General features: G+C 49.9%; 1 protein-coding gene across 1 annotated transcript; it reads right to left on the bottom strand.

Annotated features, from left to right (window-relative positions):
• Positions 1-5560: 5560 nt before the first annotated feature.
• On the bottom strand, positions 5561-10958 carry CATIP (ciliogenesis associated TTC17 interacting protein). Its single transcript, XM_007188018.3, has 10 exons — positions 10912-10958; positions 10643-10735; positions 10045-10245; positions 9696-9751; positions 9442-9528; positions 9084-9251; positions 7504-7628; positions 6446-6522; positions 6021-6109; positions 5561-5800 (listed from the first exon to the last, which is right to left on the bottom strand). The coding sequence occupies exons 1-10, from the start codon at positions 10934-10936 to the stop codon at positions 5561-5563; spliced, it is 1161 nt and encodes a 386-aa protein (XP_007188080.2). The 5' UTR covers positions 10937-10958.
• Between the last annotated feature and the right edge of the window lie 4493 nt (positions 10959-15451).

The raw sequence follows: 15451 nt of genomic DNA, 5'->3' as shown, positions 1-15451 counted from the left end.
GGGAGTTATTATTTAATGGGTACAGAGTTTTTGTCTGGGATGATAAAAATGTTTTGGAAACAGATGGTGGTGATGGTCGTTTGTTGTACAATAATGTGAATGTACTTAATGTTGCAGAATTGTAGTTAAAAGGGTACATTTTATGTATATTTTACCACCGAAAAATGTGGAAAAAATCCTGGTTGTAATATTGAATTTTTTTTAAAGATTTAATTCTATTTATTTTTGGCTGCGTAGGGTCTTCATTGCAGTGGCTTCTCTTGTTGCAGAGCATGGGCTCTAGGTGCACGGGCTTCAGTAGATGTGGCACGCGGGCTCAGTAGTTGTGGCTTGTGGGCTCTAGAGCACAAGCTCAGTAGTTGCGGCGCCCGGGCTTAGTTGCTCTGTGGCATGTGGGATCTTCCTGGACCAGGAATCGAACCCGTGTCCCCTGCATTGGCAGGCAGATTCTTATCCACTGCGCCACCAGGGAAGTCCCTGTAATATTGTATTATATTAACATTTTGTAAGATGTTACCATTGGGGCAAAGTGGGTAAAATGTACATGAGATCTCTCTGAATTATTTCTTACAACTACGTGTGAATCTGTAATTATCTCAATTTTTAAAGTGAAGGAAAAGGATGTCTTATTGAATGAATATTATACTTTAATAAAATTAATTTTAAAAAAATCCACCAGGGAAATTCCCTGGCGGTCCAGTGGTTAGGACTCAGGGCTTTCACTGCTGAGGGCCTGGGTTCAATCCCTGGTCGGGGAACTAAGATCCCGCAAGTCACGTGGCGTGGCCAAAAGAAAAAAAAATCCACCAGAGTCAGAGTCTCTGGAATCAAATGGCCTGGGTTTGAATCTTTCCTACTAGCTTGATGACTTGGGCAAGTTTCTTAGGCCCTCAGTGTCCTCACCTGTGAAGTAGGGGGTGATGAAAATACCCTGAAGCATTTGTGTGAGGCCCAAGAAATGAGCCTAGCACAGCGCAGTTAGCTGCTTTTGTAAATTGGGTCCCAAAATGTCACTGGTCACTGTCAGTTCTTCAGAACTCCAAATGCATTTTCTGTTACAAACATTGATGCACGTGGCGGTTTAATTCTCAGTCTCACCCACCAAAGGCTTTGGATGCAGTGTAGCTCAAACATAGGGCATTTGTGATGATTAAATAACAAAGGATAGGGCTTCCATGGTGGCACAGTGGTTAAGAATCCACCTGCCAATGCAGGGGACACGGGTTCAAGCCCTGGTCCAGGAAGATCCCACATGCTGTTGAGCAACTAAGCCCATGCACCACAACTACTGAGCCTATGCTCTAGAGCCTGTGAGCCACGACTACTGAAGCCCATGCACCTAGAGCCCGTGCTCTGCAACAAGAGAAGCCACTGCAATGAAGAGTAGCCCCGGCTCACTGCAACTAGAGAAAGCCTGCGTGCAGCAACAAAGACTCAATGCAACCAAAAATAAATCAGTAAAATAAATAAATTTATTTAAAAAAAATAACAAAGGACAATTCTTATGCAATATATCATAAAACAAAATGAGGAAACGATCGAACTAAACAAGAATGGGGTTTTTTTTGTGAATTTATTTATTTTATTTATTTATGGCTGTGTTAGGTCTTCGTTGCTGTGCACGGGCTTTCTCCAGTTGTGTTCAGCAGGGGCTACTCTTGGTTGCGGTGCGCAGGCTTCTCATTGCGGTGGTTTCTCTTGTTGCGGAGCACGGGCTCTAGGTGCACAGGCTTCAGTAGTTGTGGTACGTGGGCTCAGTAGTTGTGGCTCACAGGCTCTAGAGCACAGGCTCAGTAGTTGTGGCGCACAGGCTTAGTTGCTCCGCGGCATGTGGAATCTTCCTTGACCAGGGCTCGAACCCGTGTCCCCTGCACTGGCAGGCGGATTCTTAACCACTGCGCCACCAGGGAAGCCCCCAAGAACGGGTTTTAGTGGGAATGCTGGTGTTGGGGAAACAGCAGATTTAACCAAAAGAAGGGAGGAGCACGACAGAGATTCAGAAGGTCAAATCTGCACCTTCCAAGGGCATTATCAGCCCTGTTTTTTTATTTTGTTGTCAAATGTCAAAATGTAAGACTCTTTTTTTAGGGCTCCATTGATCTATAGCATTGCTGTTAGTTTATTTGCTTGTATTATGGCTTCTGGTGGGAAGAAAAAGCGCAGAAACAGGCAGGCATTCAAGTATTTGCCTAACCCACTTCCAGGGCCTCTTAGGCTCCCAGATAGAGGGCAACACTTTAGTTGCGTTCTTGTCAGGACAAGACCATCTTGTCCTGAACCCCTTGCAGTAGCTCAGACATTCCATTCTCCCTCCCTCTCATCTCCATGCCTTGGCATATGTTGCTTCCTCCTCAAACACCTCTGCCTGGCAAACAGCCTCTTGTCATTCAGGATTCAGTTATGGTGTGACCTCTTCCAGGAAGCCTTCCTTGATTTCTCCAGGGCTAGACTGTATGCCCCCATAGCACAATGCCTTCCCTGTCTACCCTGGCAATTCAAGGCACTGAAGCTGCTGTCAGTGACAATGCAGTAGGGAATGGGGCAGTGTCTGGGTACCTGGGGAAGGGGAAAGACAGTGTACAGTCAATGCTACTCTGAATGGATCTAAAGCAGGAAGGTGACTCTTCTCTGTTCTGGGATCTGTCTCCAGAGAGCCACCTCTGATCTATTTATCAGAGTGGATTCACATACGACCTTGAGCCAGGCTCCCTGGGTTTAAATCCTGGTTCTGCCACTAACCAGTTGCATGGCCTTGACCTTAACCTTCCCTTCATCTGTAAAATGGGTATAATAATAGAACCCACCTAATAAGGGTATTGTGAGAATCACATGACTTATGTGTAGAGGGATTAGAATAGTAAGTGCTGCATAGGGCTTGCTCGTATTATTACTATTCCCTTCCCTTTGCCTCCCTGGGTTGTCAACACTAGGTCAAGTCACATTAAACACTCTAATATTGCAGGTAGCACTTTGCATGGTCTACACTTACACATTCATCCACGGGAGCCTTGGCTGATGTCTCTTTCCTTCTGAATGGACTGTGTGTCATGCAGGTGGGGCTTGGTCCTGATACTCCCACAGCATCCCCACATCCTAGTCCAGTGCCTGGCAGGTCACAAGTGCTCAATCTTTGTTTTTTCTTTGTTCAGAGACATATATAGCTTAGGACTATGGAGCAAGAAGAGGGGGGTCATAGGAGTTCTGGGGACAAATGATATAATCTAAAAACAAACTGGTCTTGAAATGGATGTCACAGAGCACGCAGGGAAGTGGCAGACTCCTTCTCAAGTCACCTGATGCAAGAGCGCTCAGCAAGGGCTTCCCTGGTGGCTCAGTGGTTAAGAATCTGCCTGCTAATGCAGGGGACATGGGTTTGAGCCCTGGTCCAGGAAGATCCCACATGCCACGGAGCAACTAAGCCCGTGCGCCACAACTACTGAGCCCACGCGCCACAACTACTGAAGCCCATGTGCCTAGAGTCCGTGCTCCGCAACAAGAGAAGCCACCGCAATGAGAAGCCTGTGCACCACAAGGAAGAGTAGCCCGCACTCGCTGCAACTAGAGAAAGCCCGCGTGCATCAACGAAGACCCAAGGCAGCCAAAAATAAATAAATAAATAAATTCATTTAAAAAAAAAAAAGAGCACTCAGCAGAGGAAGGATGTCCGTGGGTTGGATGTTACTGCCCTCCCGCCTTCCCCACTGCGGCAGAGTATCAGGAACTGGAGGGAGCTCTCAAGATCTCTACGGGAACATTCTGGGTGCACTGGGCTGAGTCAACCTTGGTTTCAGTTCTCCATGGATGAGGAGAACTTGCCAGGGCCTAGGAGGCCCTTTAAGATCCGGCCCTCCCTACCTCGAGGTGACTGAGCACTTTTGTCGCCAGCTTCTCCCTCATCATTCCCCCCCCAACCCGCCCCACACTGTGCATCAGCCTCACTGGCCTCCTGTCCAACATGCCATGCTCAGAGCCTTTGCACTTGCTGTTCCTTCTGCCTTAAATGCTTTTCCCACAGCTCTTCACAGGTCTGACTCCTTATCATTCACATCCCAACTCAACTGAGACGTCAGAGAGGCCCTCGCTGAAGTCTCCACCCTCAACTCTCCAACCTTGAGTCCCTTTCTATCCATGACTTGGCCTTGTTTTCATAAATGTCTGAAATTTCACATAAGAAATTATCTTTTGTGTTTATCGTCTGTCTCTCCATGCTATCTGCAAGTGCCATGAGGCTAGGAACTTGGTCTTGTCCCTGCTGATCTCCCAGGGCTCAGAACAATCCTGGCACGTGGAAGGAGCCCAATATTTGTTGAGCTGATTGCCTGATTGAATGAAAAGACCTTATCCTCTAGAGCTGTTGCTGTCCAGTCTGGTAGCCACTAGCCACATGTGGCTATTTAAATTGAAATTAATTAAAATTAAAGTAGGGACTTCCCCAGTGGTCCAGTGGTTAAGACTCTGCCTTCCACTGCAGGGAGCGTGGGTTCAATCCCTGGTCAGGGAACTAAGATCCCACATGCCACGCCGTGCAGCCAAAAAAATTAAAGTAGAACTTCAGTTCCTCAGTCACATCAATCACATTTCTAGTGCTCAGTGGCCACATGTGACTACTGGCTACCATACTGGACACTGCAGATAGAGAACATTTCCATCATTACAGTCTGGTAGATACTGGCCCATATTGCCCGCTAGAGTGCAAAGCTTCTCTGGAGGCCCTCATCTCTTAGCTGGGGCCTAAGGGAGGAAGGAATAGATGGAAGGATGGAGCCTGCAGGCCCATTACCATCTGCCTCAGGGGAGGGTGCCTCCTATTTGTTACTGAGCTGCCGCCAGTATTGGGCAGGAACAAGCCACTGGCCAGAACTGTCATTAAGCAAGGAACCTAAAGGAGGTGATGATTGCCTTCCATCCTATTGTTAACTGGGGACCCTCCACGCAGTTTGGGGGTTCCTGCGTATAGTGGGAACCGGGAGGAAGGAGGTGGAGTGTGAGAGCTGGCGATGGGGTAGGGAGAGGGGGTTTGGAAAGCTTCGGGGGTGATGAGCAAGGCCAGTGGTGAACACATCGACTGTTTTTTTTCTTTGGCGGGAGCGGGCAATTATGCTAGGTGGAATCTATAATGATTCTGTGTGCCAAAAGCCCCGCCCCTCCATCGCGGCTAACCTAGTGACTAAAAGTGTGGGTTTTTGGAATCCAACGTCCAGGTTTGAATCCTACTTCCCATGTGTTTACTCTGTTACTCAATCTTTTCATACGTCTATTTTCTTATCTGTAAAATAGTGATATTGATCATAATAACAGCTAGGAAGAAAGGCTGAAAGTCGCTCGATAAACCCTGTTCACGGTTCCTATGCTTAGCCCGAGACACGAGACGCTGGCCAGAGAAGGATCCGGCTCACAGCCGAGCCTCGGGAGGGCCCCGTTTATTCCCATAGAAACCGCAGGCAGGAAAGCGCGCCTCCCGGGTGCCTCCCGCCCGCGTGCCGCCCCAGCCCAGGCCGGATGCCTGTCTTCCTGCCTCGCCCCAGCCAGCTGGGCCCCGGGGGACCGCCTTGCTGCCCGCCTAGCCCTCCTCGCCCTCGAGGCCCTCCGGCTCCAGCTCATGGAAGGGGCAGGGCCGGTTGGAGGAACGCAAGGCCGGAGTGGGCGGGCGTCGCATCGCAAAGGGGCCGAAGTACTCGGCGGCGAAGGTGACCACGTCGGCCGGCTGGCGCAGCAGCAGGAAGAGCAGGAAGTCGGAGATGAGCGCCCGGGCCTCAGGGTGCTGCCGCAGATAGCTGTTGTGGCTGAGACGGAGCTCCTCCTGGAGGGGTCCGAGCCTAAGCCGGACCCGGGACCCCTGAGCCCCAGGAGCTCCCCTCCCCTTTGCCCCATGGAGAGCTTAGGAACGCTGGAGTCCGCTAGCCCCTAGGGGTGATGCATTTCAACCGGGCAGAAAAAGTGATCAGTAAAGGTGGAGTGTACGCCCAGGGCAGGGGGGGTGGGGGGATGGGGACCTCAGGCTGGCTGCAGCCCCTCCTCACCTTCCGGGCCACAAACCTCGAGTAGAGCTCCATGTCCTCCTCCCACACCAGGGGTTTCTTCTCAAACACTGGGTGAGGCTCAATATCATCTGGGGGGTGGGGGCGGGTGGGAGGAAGGCTGTGTGCCTATTCCGACCCCAGAACCTTCCTCAGATACAGAGGGATGCCCAAGGACACCAGTTCTGGGCAGGCTCAGGTAAAACCCCAGGGTTCTGGCCATATGGGCGAAGTTGCTGGAGGGGGTTCCCAGCAAAATGATCGTCCCCAAATTGCCTTGGGGACAGGGGCTGGAGAGCAAAACTTCTCCATCTCATCTCGGGCTCTGATCCGGGGCCATGGCACACTCAGTCCACCCATGCGCCCTGGAAGGCTCCAGGTTTCCTCACCTCGCCTTCACTCTCCCACCAGCCAGGGGCTTCACTCACCCTCTTCCCTCAAGATGGGCACCTTGGTGATCATGCAGCACCCCGGGGAGCCCACCTGGATCCTCTTGGCCAGGTGCCTGGAGTGCAACACAGAAGAAGGTGTGAGTCTTCCTAGACCAGCCCACTCCTTTGAAGGGTGTTCTGGGAGCCTCCCTTTACTGCTGTCCCCCTTCTCCCCTCCTCCACTTGTCTTTGAGTTCCAGGGTCCTGTTCATTTCTAGATCCCCAGATAATGGCCCCTGTTTTTCAAACTGGGGACTGTTCCTACCCTGGAGATGTGTGCACGTGTGCAAGACCTTTAGAGGTGTGAGCACTAAAAGAATCACGAGGGAATTCCCTGGCAGTCCAGTGGTTAGGACTCCGAGCTTTCACTGCCAAGAACCTGGGTTCAATCCTGGTCGGGGAACTAAAATCCTGCAAGCCATGGGGCGTGGCCAAAAAAATTTAAAAAAGTAAAAAGAATCACGAGCCTCGTGCTATGTGATTCTCAAAATAGAAACAACAAGTAAAATTATGAAATAAGGAAAGCCCGCAACGTTCTGATCACTTTTTTTTTTTTTTTCTAGTATAGTGATTCTGTCAATACCTCTTTGGAAATTTCAAGAAACAAATGCTTCTCCCCCTCCCGAATTTTCTCAGGATTTGGTGCCTGCACTTTGCTGGTGACAGCTTGGCAGTGTGCTGGGATGCTTCTCCCAGCCTGCAGATTTTATCAAGTGCTGAGTTGTTCAAACTTGGGTGTTTTTCAATATTACACCCACACCTGTGGCAGCTGCTTTAGCTATGCCTTAGGCCCTGTGGAGTTGACCTTGACTTCCTCAGCTATTCAGGGCTCTTTGGCGAGGTTTGGGAGGCATTGTGAAGATCAGGAGAATGAGTGAATATATGCAAAAGGGTGAATGAGTGGATAAAGCAGGGGCACTCAGATCTCAACAGCAAGTCTTCCTGGTGGTGTCCCCAGAAACAGGACTCTCCCTTTGCCCCGACCTGGCCCAGGGGGTTGAGCTCCCAGGCTTGTGCTCAATACTGCCCCTTTCGCCCCACAGTCAGTAGCTCACCCATCAGAGAGCAGGTAAAACTGGCAGGACACGGGGATGCCCTGTTCCGAGTGTACAGTCTGCTCCACAATGAACACTTCCACCTGCTGATGGCCCACCTGGATCGTCTGGGAGCCCAGGCCTTGCTGGCAGCAACCAAAATGAAGGGAGGGAGGTGAGGTGGATTCCCACCGGGGCCTCCCCGCACATCTCACCCTGGCCCTTCTCTCCAGATTATAGCTTCACTGCTTGTTCACCAGTGATAAGCAGCCCTTGGCTGTCCAGACCCTTAGGCGCCACAAGATTTGAGTTGCACCCCCAGGTTAAGTTGGGGTTTTCTCATAGAAAGCCAGCTCCACCCTGCTCCTGCCCCAACCCGTCCCCATGCCAGCTTCATGACCAAGTGCTTCTAGTTGGCAGATTCTGTAATAGGGATGACCAACTAGGTGTGAGTGTGGGCGAGGGCGGAGGCTGGGCTATTTGTGGGGAGGGGGTAGCGGGACGCTGAAGAGGGACTAGACTGAGATTTATGGCTGCCTCAGGCCCGTGCAAGCTGCCCATTGTAATTGAAATTTAAATCCCTGGAGACTTCCCTGGTGGCGCAGTGGTTAAGAATCTGCCTGCCAATGCAGGGGACACGGGTTTGAGCCCTGGTCCGGGAAGATCCCACATGCCGCGGAGCAACTAAGCCTGTCTGCCACGACTACTGAGCCTATGCTCTAGAGCCTGCGAGCCACAACTACTGAGCCCGCGTGCCACAACTACTGAAGCTCACACACCTAGAGCCTGTGCTCCACAACAAGAGAAGCCACTGCAGTGAGAAGCCCGTGCACCACAACAAAGAGTAGCCCCAGCTCGCCGCAACTAGAGCAAGCCTGAGTGCAGCAACGAAGACCCAGTGCAGCCAAAATAAATAAATAATATAAAAAAAATTAAACCCCTGTTACAGCTACAGCAACAGGGAGAAAAGTGCTAACATAAGAAAAACATTTCAAAGAAAATTGGGGGGAAATGGTATGTGCCTGTTTGTGTCAAACACATTGCTGTTTGTCATGTTTGTGATAGAAAAGACGAGAGTGTCATTTACGAAGTTGGTCATATCAGCCCCAAAGTGTGTGTTCAGAGGCATGGCTTCAAAATCACATATTACAGGAAGTTCTAGGTAGGTTGATGATGAAAGTTTAGCCAAAATAAGAGAAAAATAAGAAACACCCCTCAGGGTTGAGACATAATAAAATAAATTTTAAGTGCAGTTGGAGATGTTACATTTCCTGATCTTAAAAAAATATGTCTTTAAAAGTGGCCCCTACGATGTTTATTTTTCCCGGACTGACTTTTGTGCAAAAAGCGTTGCTTTCTTCCACTGCTCCCACCTTTTGGTCCTTCTCGCTCATGCCACTTGCCTCACACTTGGTCTTCCCTCTAACAAATACAGTCTTGCTTTCTCCTGCTCTTGGAAGTCTCACCCCCACGCCCCGGGTTTATCCCCACTCCACCCCCTCTTCCACTCCACAGAGCTGTCTTTTCTCCCAACTCAGCATTCTCCTTGCCCCTTCTAGTTCGCCCCAGACCAAGTCCCCCCTCCCAGGGAAACCTCTCACGTAAGTGGAATAGCAGAGTTTGCCCTCGGTGTCCAAGGCCAGGAAACGGGCATTGCTGGGCACTGTCTGCCGCCAGGCCATCACCCTCAGCAACACCAGGTTGGCAGCCTGGGAGACGAAGCCCGCAATGGAGTGCCAGGGGAAGAAAGTCACTTCGGTCTTCACTTCCTGTTCAGGACAAATCTGGGTCAGGGACGTTGAGCCGGGAAGTGGAGGGAGGTTGGGCAAGCCAGGTGTTGAGCATATGGTCCAGTCCATATGGTCCCTAATCCAGGCTCCTGGCCTGACACCATCTGTCCCCTGTTCCTGGTTCCAAAGAGGATGTAGAGTATGGCTCCCACCTGGCTCTCATCCTTACCTCACCCTCCTTGATGATTCTGGTCACGGCCAGCTGATCATCCTGCTTCAGCAAACTCATCTTCCGTTCCATGGGGAGGACGTGGAACTAAGGGCCAGAGCATGGAGGGGAGAATCAGGGACTCACGGGATGGTATACGAGCGAGATCCCCCAGAGGTCGCCTTGTCTGTCCTCCTTCATAAATGAGAAAACTGAGGGGAAATTTGGATAGAAAACTTTCCATATGTGGTCAAGGCTGGGGCCCCAGGAGGTACCTTGATGAACTCCTGATTATGTTGTTCCACAACCTCCAGTTTCCACGAGAGATAGCCTGGGGGGAGGAGGTGAACACTGCTGTCACAGGAGACAAGGCTGGAGTTTGCAGGAAGGGAGGCGGTGGCCCGGGCTGGAGGACTCAGGTGTAGGGTGGCCCGAGGAGAAAACTAAGACTGTGATTAACTTCCCTGTCACCCCCATGTCCCACGCACTCTCTTTGCCTCGTTCTAGTCCCGGGGTGAAGTCAAAGCGTTGGTCCTGAGTGAAGGTCCTGGGAGTTGGGGGGTGGGAGGGGGAGGGCAGTGGAGGAAGGGTGGGGTAGAGGGTGTCAGGCAGCAGGAACTCTACCCAGAATGGAGTTTCCGCAGAGTATTTTGTCCATGAAGCCACGGCTAAAGGCATGCACGAATGGGAAATATGCCATGACACCAAACTGGTCTTTGTATTTCCCTCTCTGCACCTCAATAGTCAGCTCTCCCTGAGGCTCCCCTGCGTCCGAGACCATGACCAGAGTCTCCGAGAAGAATAGCATCAGCAGCTCCTCTTGCCCTGGGTGGGTGAGGGTCCCGTGGGGACAGTTAAAGCCCCAGCTCCTAGGTCTCAACTCTCGGACACCCGGGCCACCAGTGCGCCCACAGTCTCCACCCACCCCCTCCTCATCCCACGTCCCCCAGGTGGCCCCTGCCTCCCCTCCATTGACCTCTACAGCCGTCAGCAGGTGAAGACTCCCCTGCCCCAATCCCCACCAGCCCCTACCCACACCGTGTCCCTGGGGTCTTCCCTTGAAGAATATCAACTAACGGGTCTCACACCAGTTAGTCCCAGGAGAATCAAGGCTGAGAGAGGGGGTGAGTCCCAGGAGAATCAAGGCTGAGAGAGGGGGTGGCCAGGTCTGGGCTTTCTCTTCTCCCTCCCGTCCGTACTTTTGCCCACTGCCCAGGCTCACGGAGGGAGTTGAGGAAGTGGATGGCTTCAACGTTGGCCTCTAGGGGTGGCAGACTCTCTTGGGCTGAGGGCTGGTGGTCCTTGGCTTTGGAGCCTATGGAGGGAGGAGAGGTTGAGACGGCAGATGGCGGACCCTGGGAAGAAGGACAGGGGTGGGGCAGGGGTCCCAAGAGCAGAATCCTCCAAGGCCACCCCAGGGTGGATGATGAGGGAGAAGATGCCCCACCCCTTTCCAGGTCCCCACCCCAAACTCCTCAGCCCTCTTCTCACCTTTGGATTGAACTTTGGAAGACATGCTGCCTCCTGCTACCCAGTTTGTATCCAGCTGTCTCCATGGCAACTGGGAGCTAGCTACCGCCTCTTAAAGGGCCATCAACCCATTTCACTAAACACCCAGACCTTGGAAGAATTGGTAGGAACTGTGGCTTCTGCGGCTCAGCCCAAGCCTGAGGTATTGTCCAGCAGAGGGAGCATTTGACATTCTTAGGAGGCAGGGGGGATGACATGGATCATTAGAATGACCTTACAAGTGTACTTTGAAGTTCAATTCTTACTGGGATTGTAAGTAGAACCAAAACATTTTTAAAAAAACCTTAAATTTTACTATATTTATATGTTTATGTTTATTAGATTGCATTAAAAGTACTTGGGAAGCTGGTTTGTCAATTTATTAAAAAATTTTTTTAGAGAATTATTTTTAGTTATTTTTCCCAATCAATTGCTTTTGGCAATTGCAATTGCCACTGGGCAGTCCAGTGGTTAAGACTCTGTGCTTCCAGTGCAGGTGGCAAGGGTTTGATCCCTGGTTGAGGAACTAAGATTCCGCATGCCGTGTGGTGTGGCCAAAAAAAAACAAAGAAAACCCAATCAATTGCTTTTAAAAAGGAAGTAGAATATATAGAATGAATAAATATGGCATAAACATATTTATGGAAGTTTTAATTTTGTAAAGAGAACCAATTATTAATTAAAGCCCCCTTAAAAGTTAGTAATAACATTAGATAGATTTATGATTAGAATGATATGACTAAGTTGAACTTAAAAGTTTTTAAAATGCTTATGTTTTAAAATTTGCATTTAAAAAAATTGAGTTCTAATTTTTTTCTAAAATTTATTTATTTTTATTTTTGGCTGTGTCGGGTCTTCGTTGTTGCGTGCAGGCTTCCTCTAGTTTTGGCGAGCAGGGGCTACTCTTCGTTGTGGTGTGCGGGCTTCTCATTGCGATGTCTTCTCTTGTGGAGCACAGGCTCTAGGCGCGCAGGCTTCAGTGGTTGTGGGATGTGGGCTGAGTAGTTGTGGCTCGCGGGCTCTAGAGCACAAGCTCAGTAGTTGTGGCGCACAAGCTTAGTTGCTCCGTGGCATGTGGGATCTTCCTGGACCAGGGCTCGAACCCGTGTCCCCTGCATTGGCAGGCGGATTCTTAACCACTGCGTCACCAGGGAAGCCCTGAGTTCTAATTTTTAAAAGCCAAAATGAATTCTGCACGTAAGCCACCATCAGTGGCATTAAGAAAACTCACAACTGCTTTGGGAAGTAGTCGTCTGTTAGTTCCTCAAAACGTTAAATGTGGAGTTACTATATGACTTAGCAATTCCACTCCGGGGTATATACCCAAGAGAATTGAAAACATCTGTCCATATAAAAAACTTATACACAGATGTTCATAGCATCATTATTCAGAATAGCCAAAAAGTGGAACACCCATCTGTTCATCAACTGATGAATGGATAAACAAAATGTGGTGTAATATATATAATGGAATATTATTCAGGCATAAAAAGGAGCGAAGTACTGACATATGCTAGAATATGGTTGAACCTTGAAAATATGTTGAGTGAAAAAAGCCAGGCACAAAAGACCATACATTGTATGATTCCATTTATATGTGTAAATGTCCAGCACAGGCAAATCTATAGAGACAGAAAGTAGATCAGTGGTTGCTTGATGTGGGGGAAGGGTGGAGGCATGGAGGCAGGGAGTGGCATCCACTGGGCACAGGTTTCTTTTGGGCATGCTGAAAATGTTCTAAAATTAGACTGTGCATATACTAAAACCCACTGAATTGTATACTTTAAAATGGTGAATTTTGTGGTAGGTAAATTATATCTCAATAAAGTTAATAAAAACTAGATGATCTAAATAAAATCCAAGAGAAAAAAGCAAACCCTATTGCTTTCATATGTGAATTACATAAAGTTTAACAAAATCTTTTTGATTTGGACAAAGTTTAAAAAAAAAAAGAAGCAGGGACTTCCCTGCCGGTCCAGTGGTTAAGACTCCGTGCTTCTACTGCTGGGGGTGCGGGTTTGATCACAGGTCTGGGAACTAAGGTTCCACATGCCTTACAGCCAAAAAAAACCAAGAAGCAAACTGCTCTTTTTTAGATGCTCTTTAAGGGGTGCCCACATAGTCCCCCTCCTTATTGTGCACCCCCATCCCAGCTATTCTGGACTCCTGGCCTGAGGGAAAATTTGCTCCCTGAGCCCTCTACCCTTTAGAGTTCTCCTGTCACCCCTGGTCCCCCTCACCTCCCCTTGGTCAGGCTCCTCTAGCTGCATAGGACCCCCACCTGCCTGTCCTCACAGGCTCCCACCTCCTGGGAGCCCATCTTCTCAACTCTCTCACTCCCCCCAGATTCCTTCCTGCTTGATGCTGGCTGTTTCCTGCTAGCTGCTTAGAGGAGAAAGCATTTTGGAAAAGTGGATCACAGAAGAATCAACATCCAGTTTGTTGTCTATTTTTTTAACCATCTGGAAGAGATCTGTTAAGGACCTTTGTTACCATCCTCCCTTAGGGCCTGATACGCCAGGGGAAGGATGCTCTGGAGCGGTTGACATACTAGCCGTGTGGCTGTGTTGGGCAGGTACGCCTTTCTGAGCCTGTGACATGGACAGCCTGTTCCCTCCCAGCAGCTGGGGTTGACACCTGTTGAACAACAGCCACTACCATAGAGAGGGTACCCTATATGCTGAGCTCTGCAGGTAGTAACTCACTTAATCCTCACAATCAGCTTCCAAGGTGGTGTTAGCATCATCCTCATTGGACAGGTGAGAAGTGGAGGCATAGAAAAGTTCAGTAAGTTGTCCAAGGTCACCCAGTTAATAAATGGAAGGTGTGGACTCCAACCCAGATGGGCTGGCTTGAGTCCATGTTCTTAATCACTTTGCCCTACTGTCCCTGATAGACTAGCGCTAAGTTTATTAATAACAGTGAGAGGAAAAAGAGGCTGCTGTTCACTGAACACCATTGTGCATCTCATTTGGGTCTCCCAGCCACTCCAGAAGGAGGCTCGGTGACATGAGTCCCATGTCTGGAGTTACCCACGGAGTGTCAGAGTTTGTATTCAAATCCAGACCAGTGCAAGTCCTCTCTCTTTCTTCCACCTTGTCCTGCCTTTGGCCCAAGCCTAGGGTTTACTGACCATCAGGGTTAGCTGCCCACCTGCTTGCAAAGCCTCCATTTGTGGTCAGGGCCTGGGAGGACTAGGACAACCCCCTCACCAACACACACACGTGGACACACAGGGCTCTTCTACAACTTATCCTGTTCTCTGTCCTTCCTGGGAACTTCTAAGGCTGCCCCTCCCTTTCTCCTTTTCTGTGATTTAGAAGAAAAAGAGAGACAGCCTGTGATTCAGGGAAAAACGAACTGCTTACAGGGTGTTTTTTTTTAAATAAATTTATTTATTTTTGGCTGCGTGGGGTCTTCATTGCTGCGCGCGGGCTTTCTCTAGTTGCGGCAAGCGGGGGCTACTCTTTGTTGTGGTGCGCGGGCTTCTCACCACGGTGGCCTCTCCTGTTGTGGAGCACGGGCTCTAGGCGCGCAGGCTTCAGTAGTTGTGGCGCACGGGCTTAGTTGCTCCGTGGCACGTGGGATCTTCCCGGACCAGGGCTCGAACCCATGTCCCCTGCATTGGCAGGCGGATTCTTAACCACTGCGCCACCAGGGAAGCCCCAGGTTATTATTATTTTTTAAAATTAATTAATTAGTTTATTTTTGGCTGCCTTGGGTCTTCCTTGCTGTGCATGGGCTTTCTCTAGTTGTGGCGAGTGGGGGGCTACTCTTTGTTGCGGTGCACGGGCTTCTCATTGCGGTGCCTTCTCTTGTTGCGGAGCACGGGCTACATCTAGGCACACGGGCTTCAGTAGTTGCAGCACACAGGCTCAGTAGTTGTGACGCACAGGCTTAGTTGCCCCACAGCGTGTGGGATCTTCCTGGACCAGGGCTCGAACCCGTGTTCCCTGCATTGGCAGGCGGATTCTTAACCACTGTGCCACAAGGGAAGTCCCCCAGGTTATTTTTTTATTTTTATTTTTTATTTAGAGAGCAGAAAAATAATTTATTCCAAAGGAGGGCAGAAATAAGAAATTCATCCTGAAAATATACTTTGGTATAATTCTGGTGGGACAGATTTTCCCTCTGAACATGTTCTCCTACTGACTGCCCCACTGGAGTCTTACTATCATGTAACAGTTTTTTTTTTTTTTTTTTTTTTTTTCCCCTACTTTATTTATTTATTTATTTATTTTTGGCTGTGTTGGGTCCTCGGTTCGTGCGAGGGCTTTCTCCAGTTGCGGCAAGCGGGGGCCACTCTTCATTGCGGTGCGGGGACCGCTCCTCATCGCGGTGCGCGGGCCTCTCACTATCGCGGCCCCTCCCGTTGCGGGGCACAGGCTCCAGACGCGCAGGCTCAGCAGCTGTGGCTCACGGGCCCAGCCGCTCCGCGGCATGTGGGATCCTCCCAGACCAGGGCTCGAACCCGTGTCCCCTGCATTAGCAGGCAGACTCTCAACCACTGCGCCACCAGGGA

Source organism: Balaenoptera acutorostrata, chromosome 8 (genome assembly GCF_949987535.1).
Source record: "Balaenoptera acutorostrata chromosome 8, mBalAcu1.1, whole genome shotgun sequence".
Classification (NCBI taxonomy): Eukaryota; Metazoa; Chordata; class Mammalia; order Artiodactyla; family Balaenopteridae; genus Balaenoptera; species Balaenoptera acutorostrata.
This window is presented reverse-complemented; position numbering and strand designations above follow the sequence as displayed.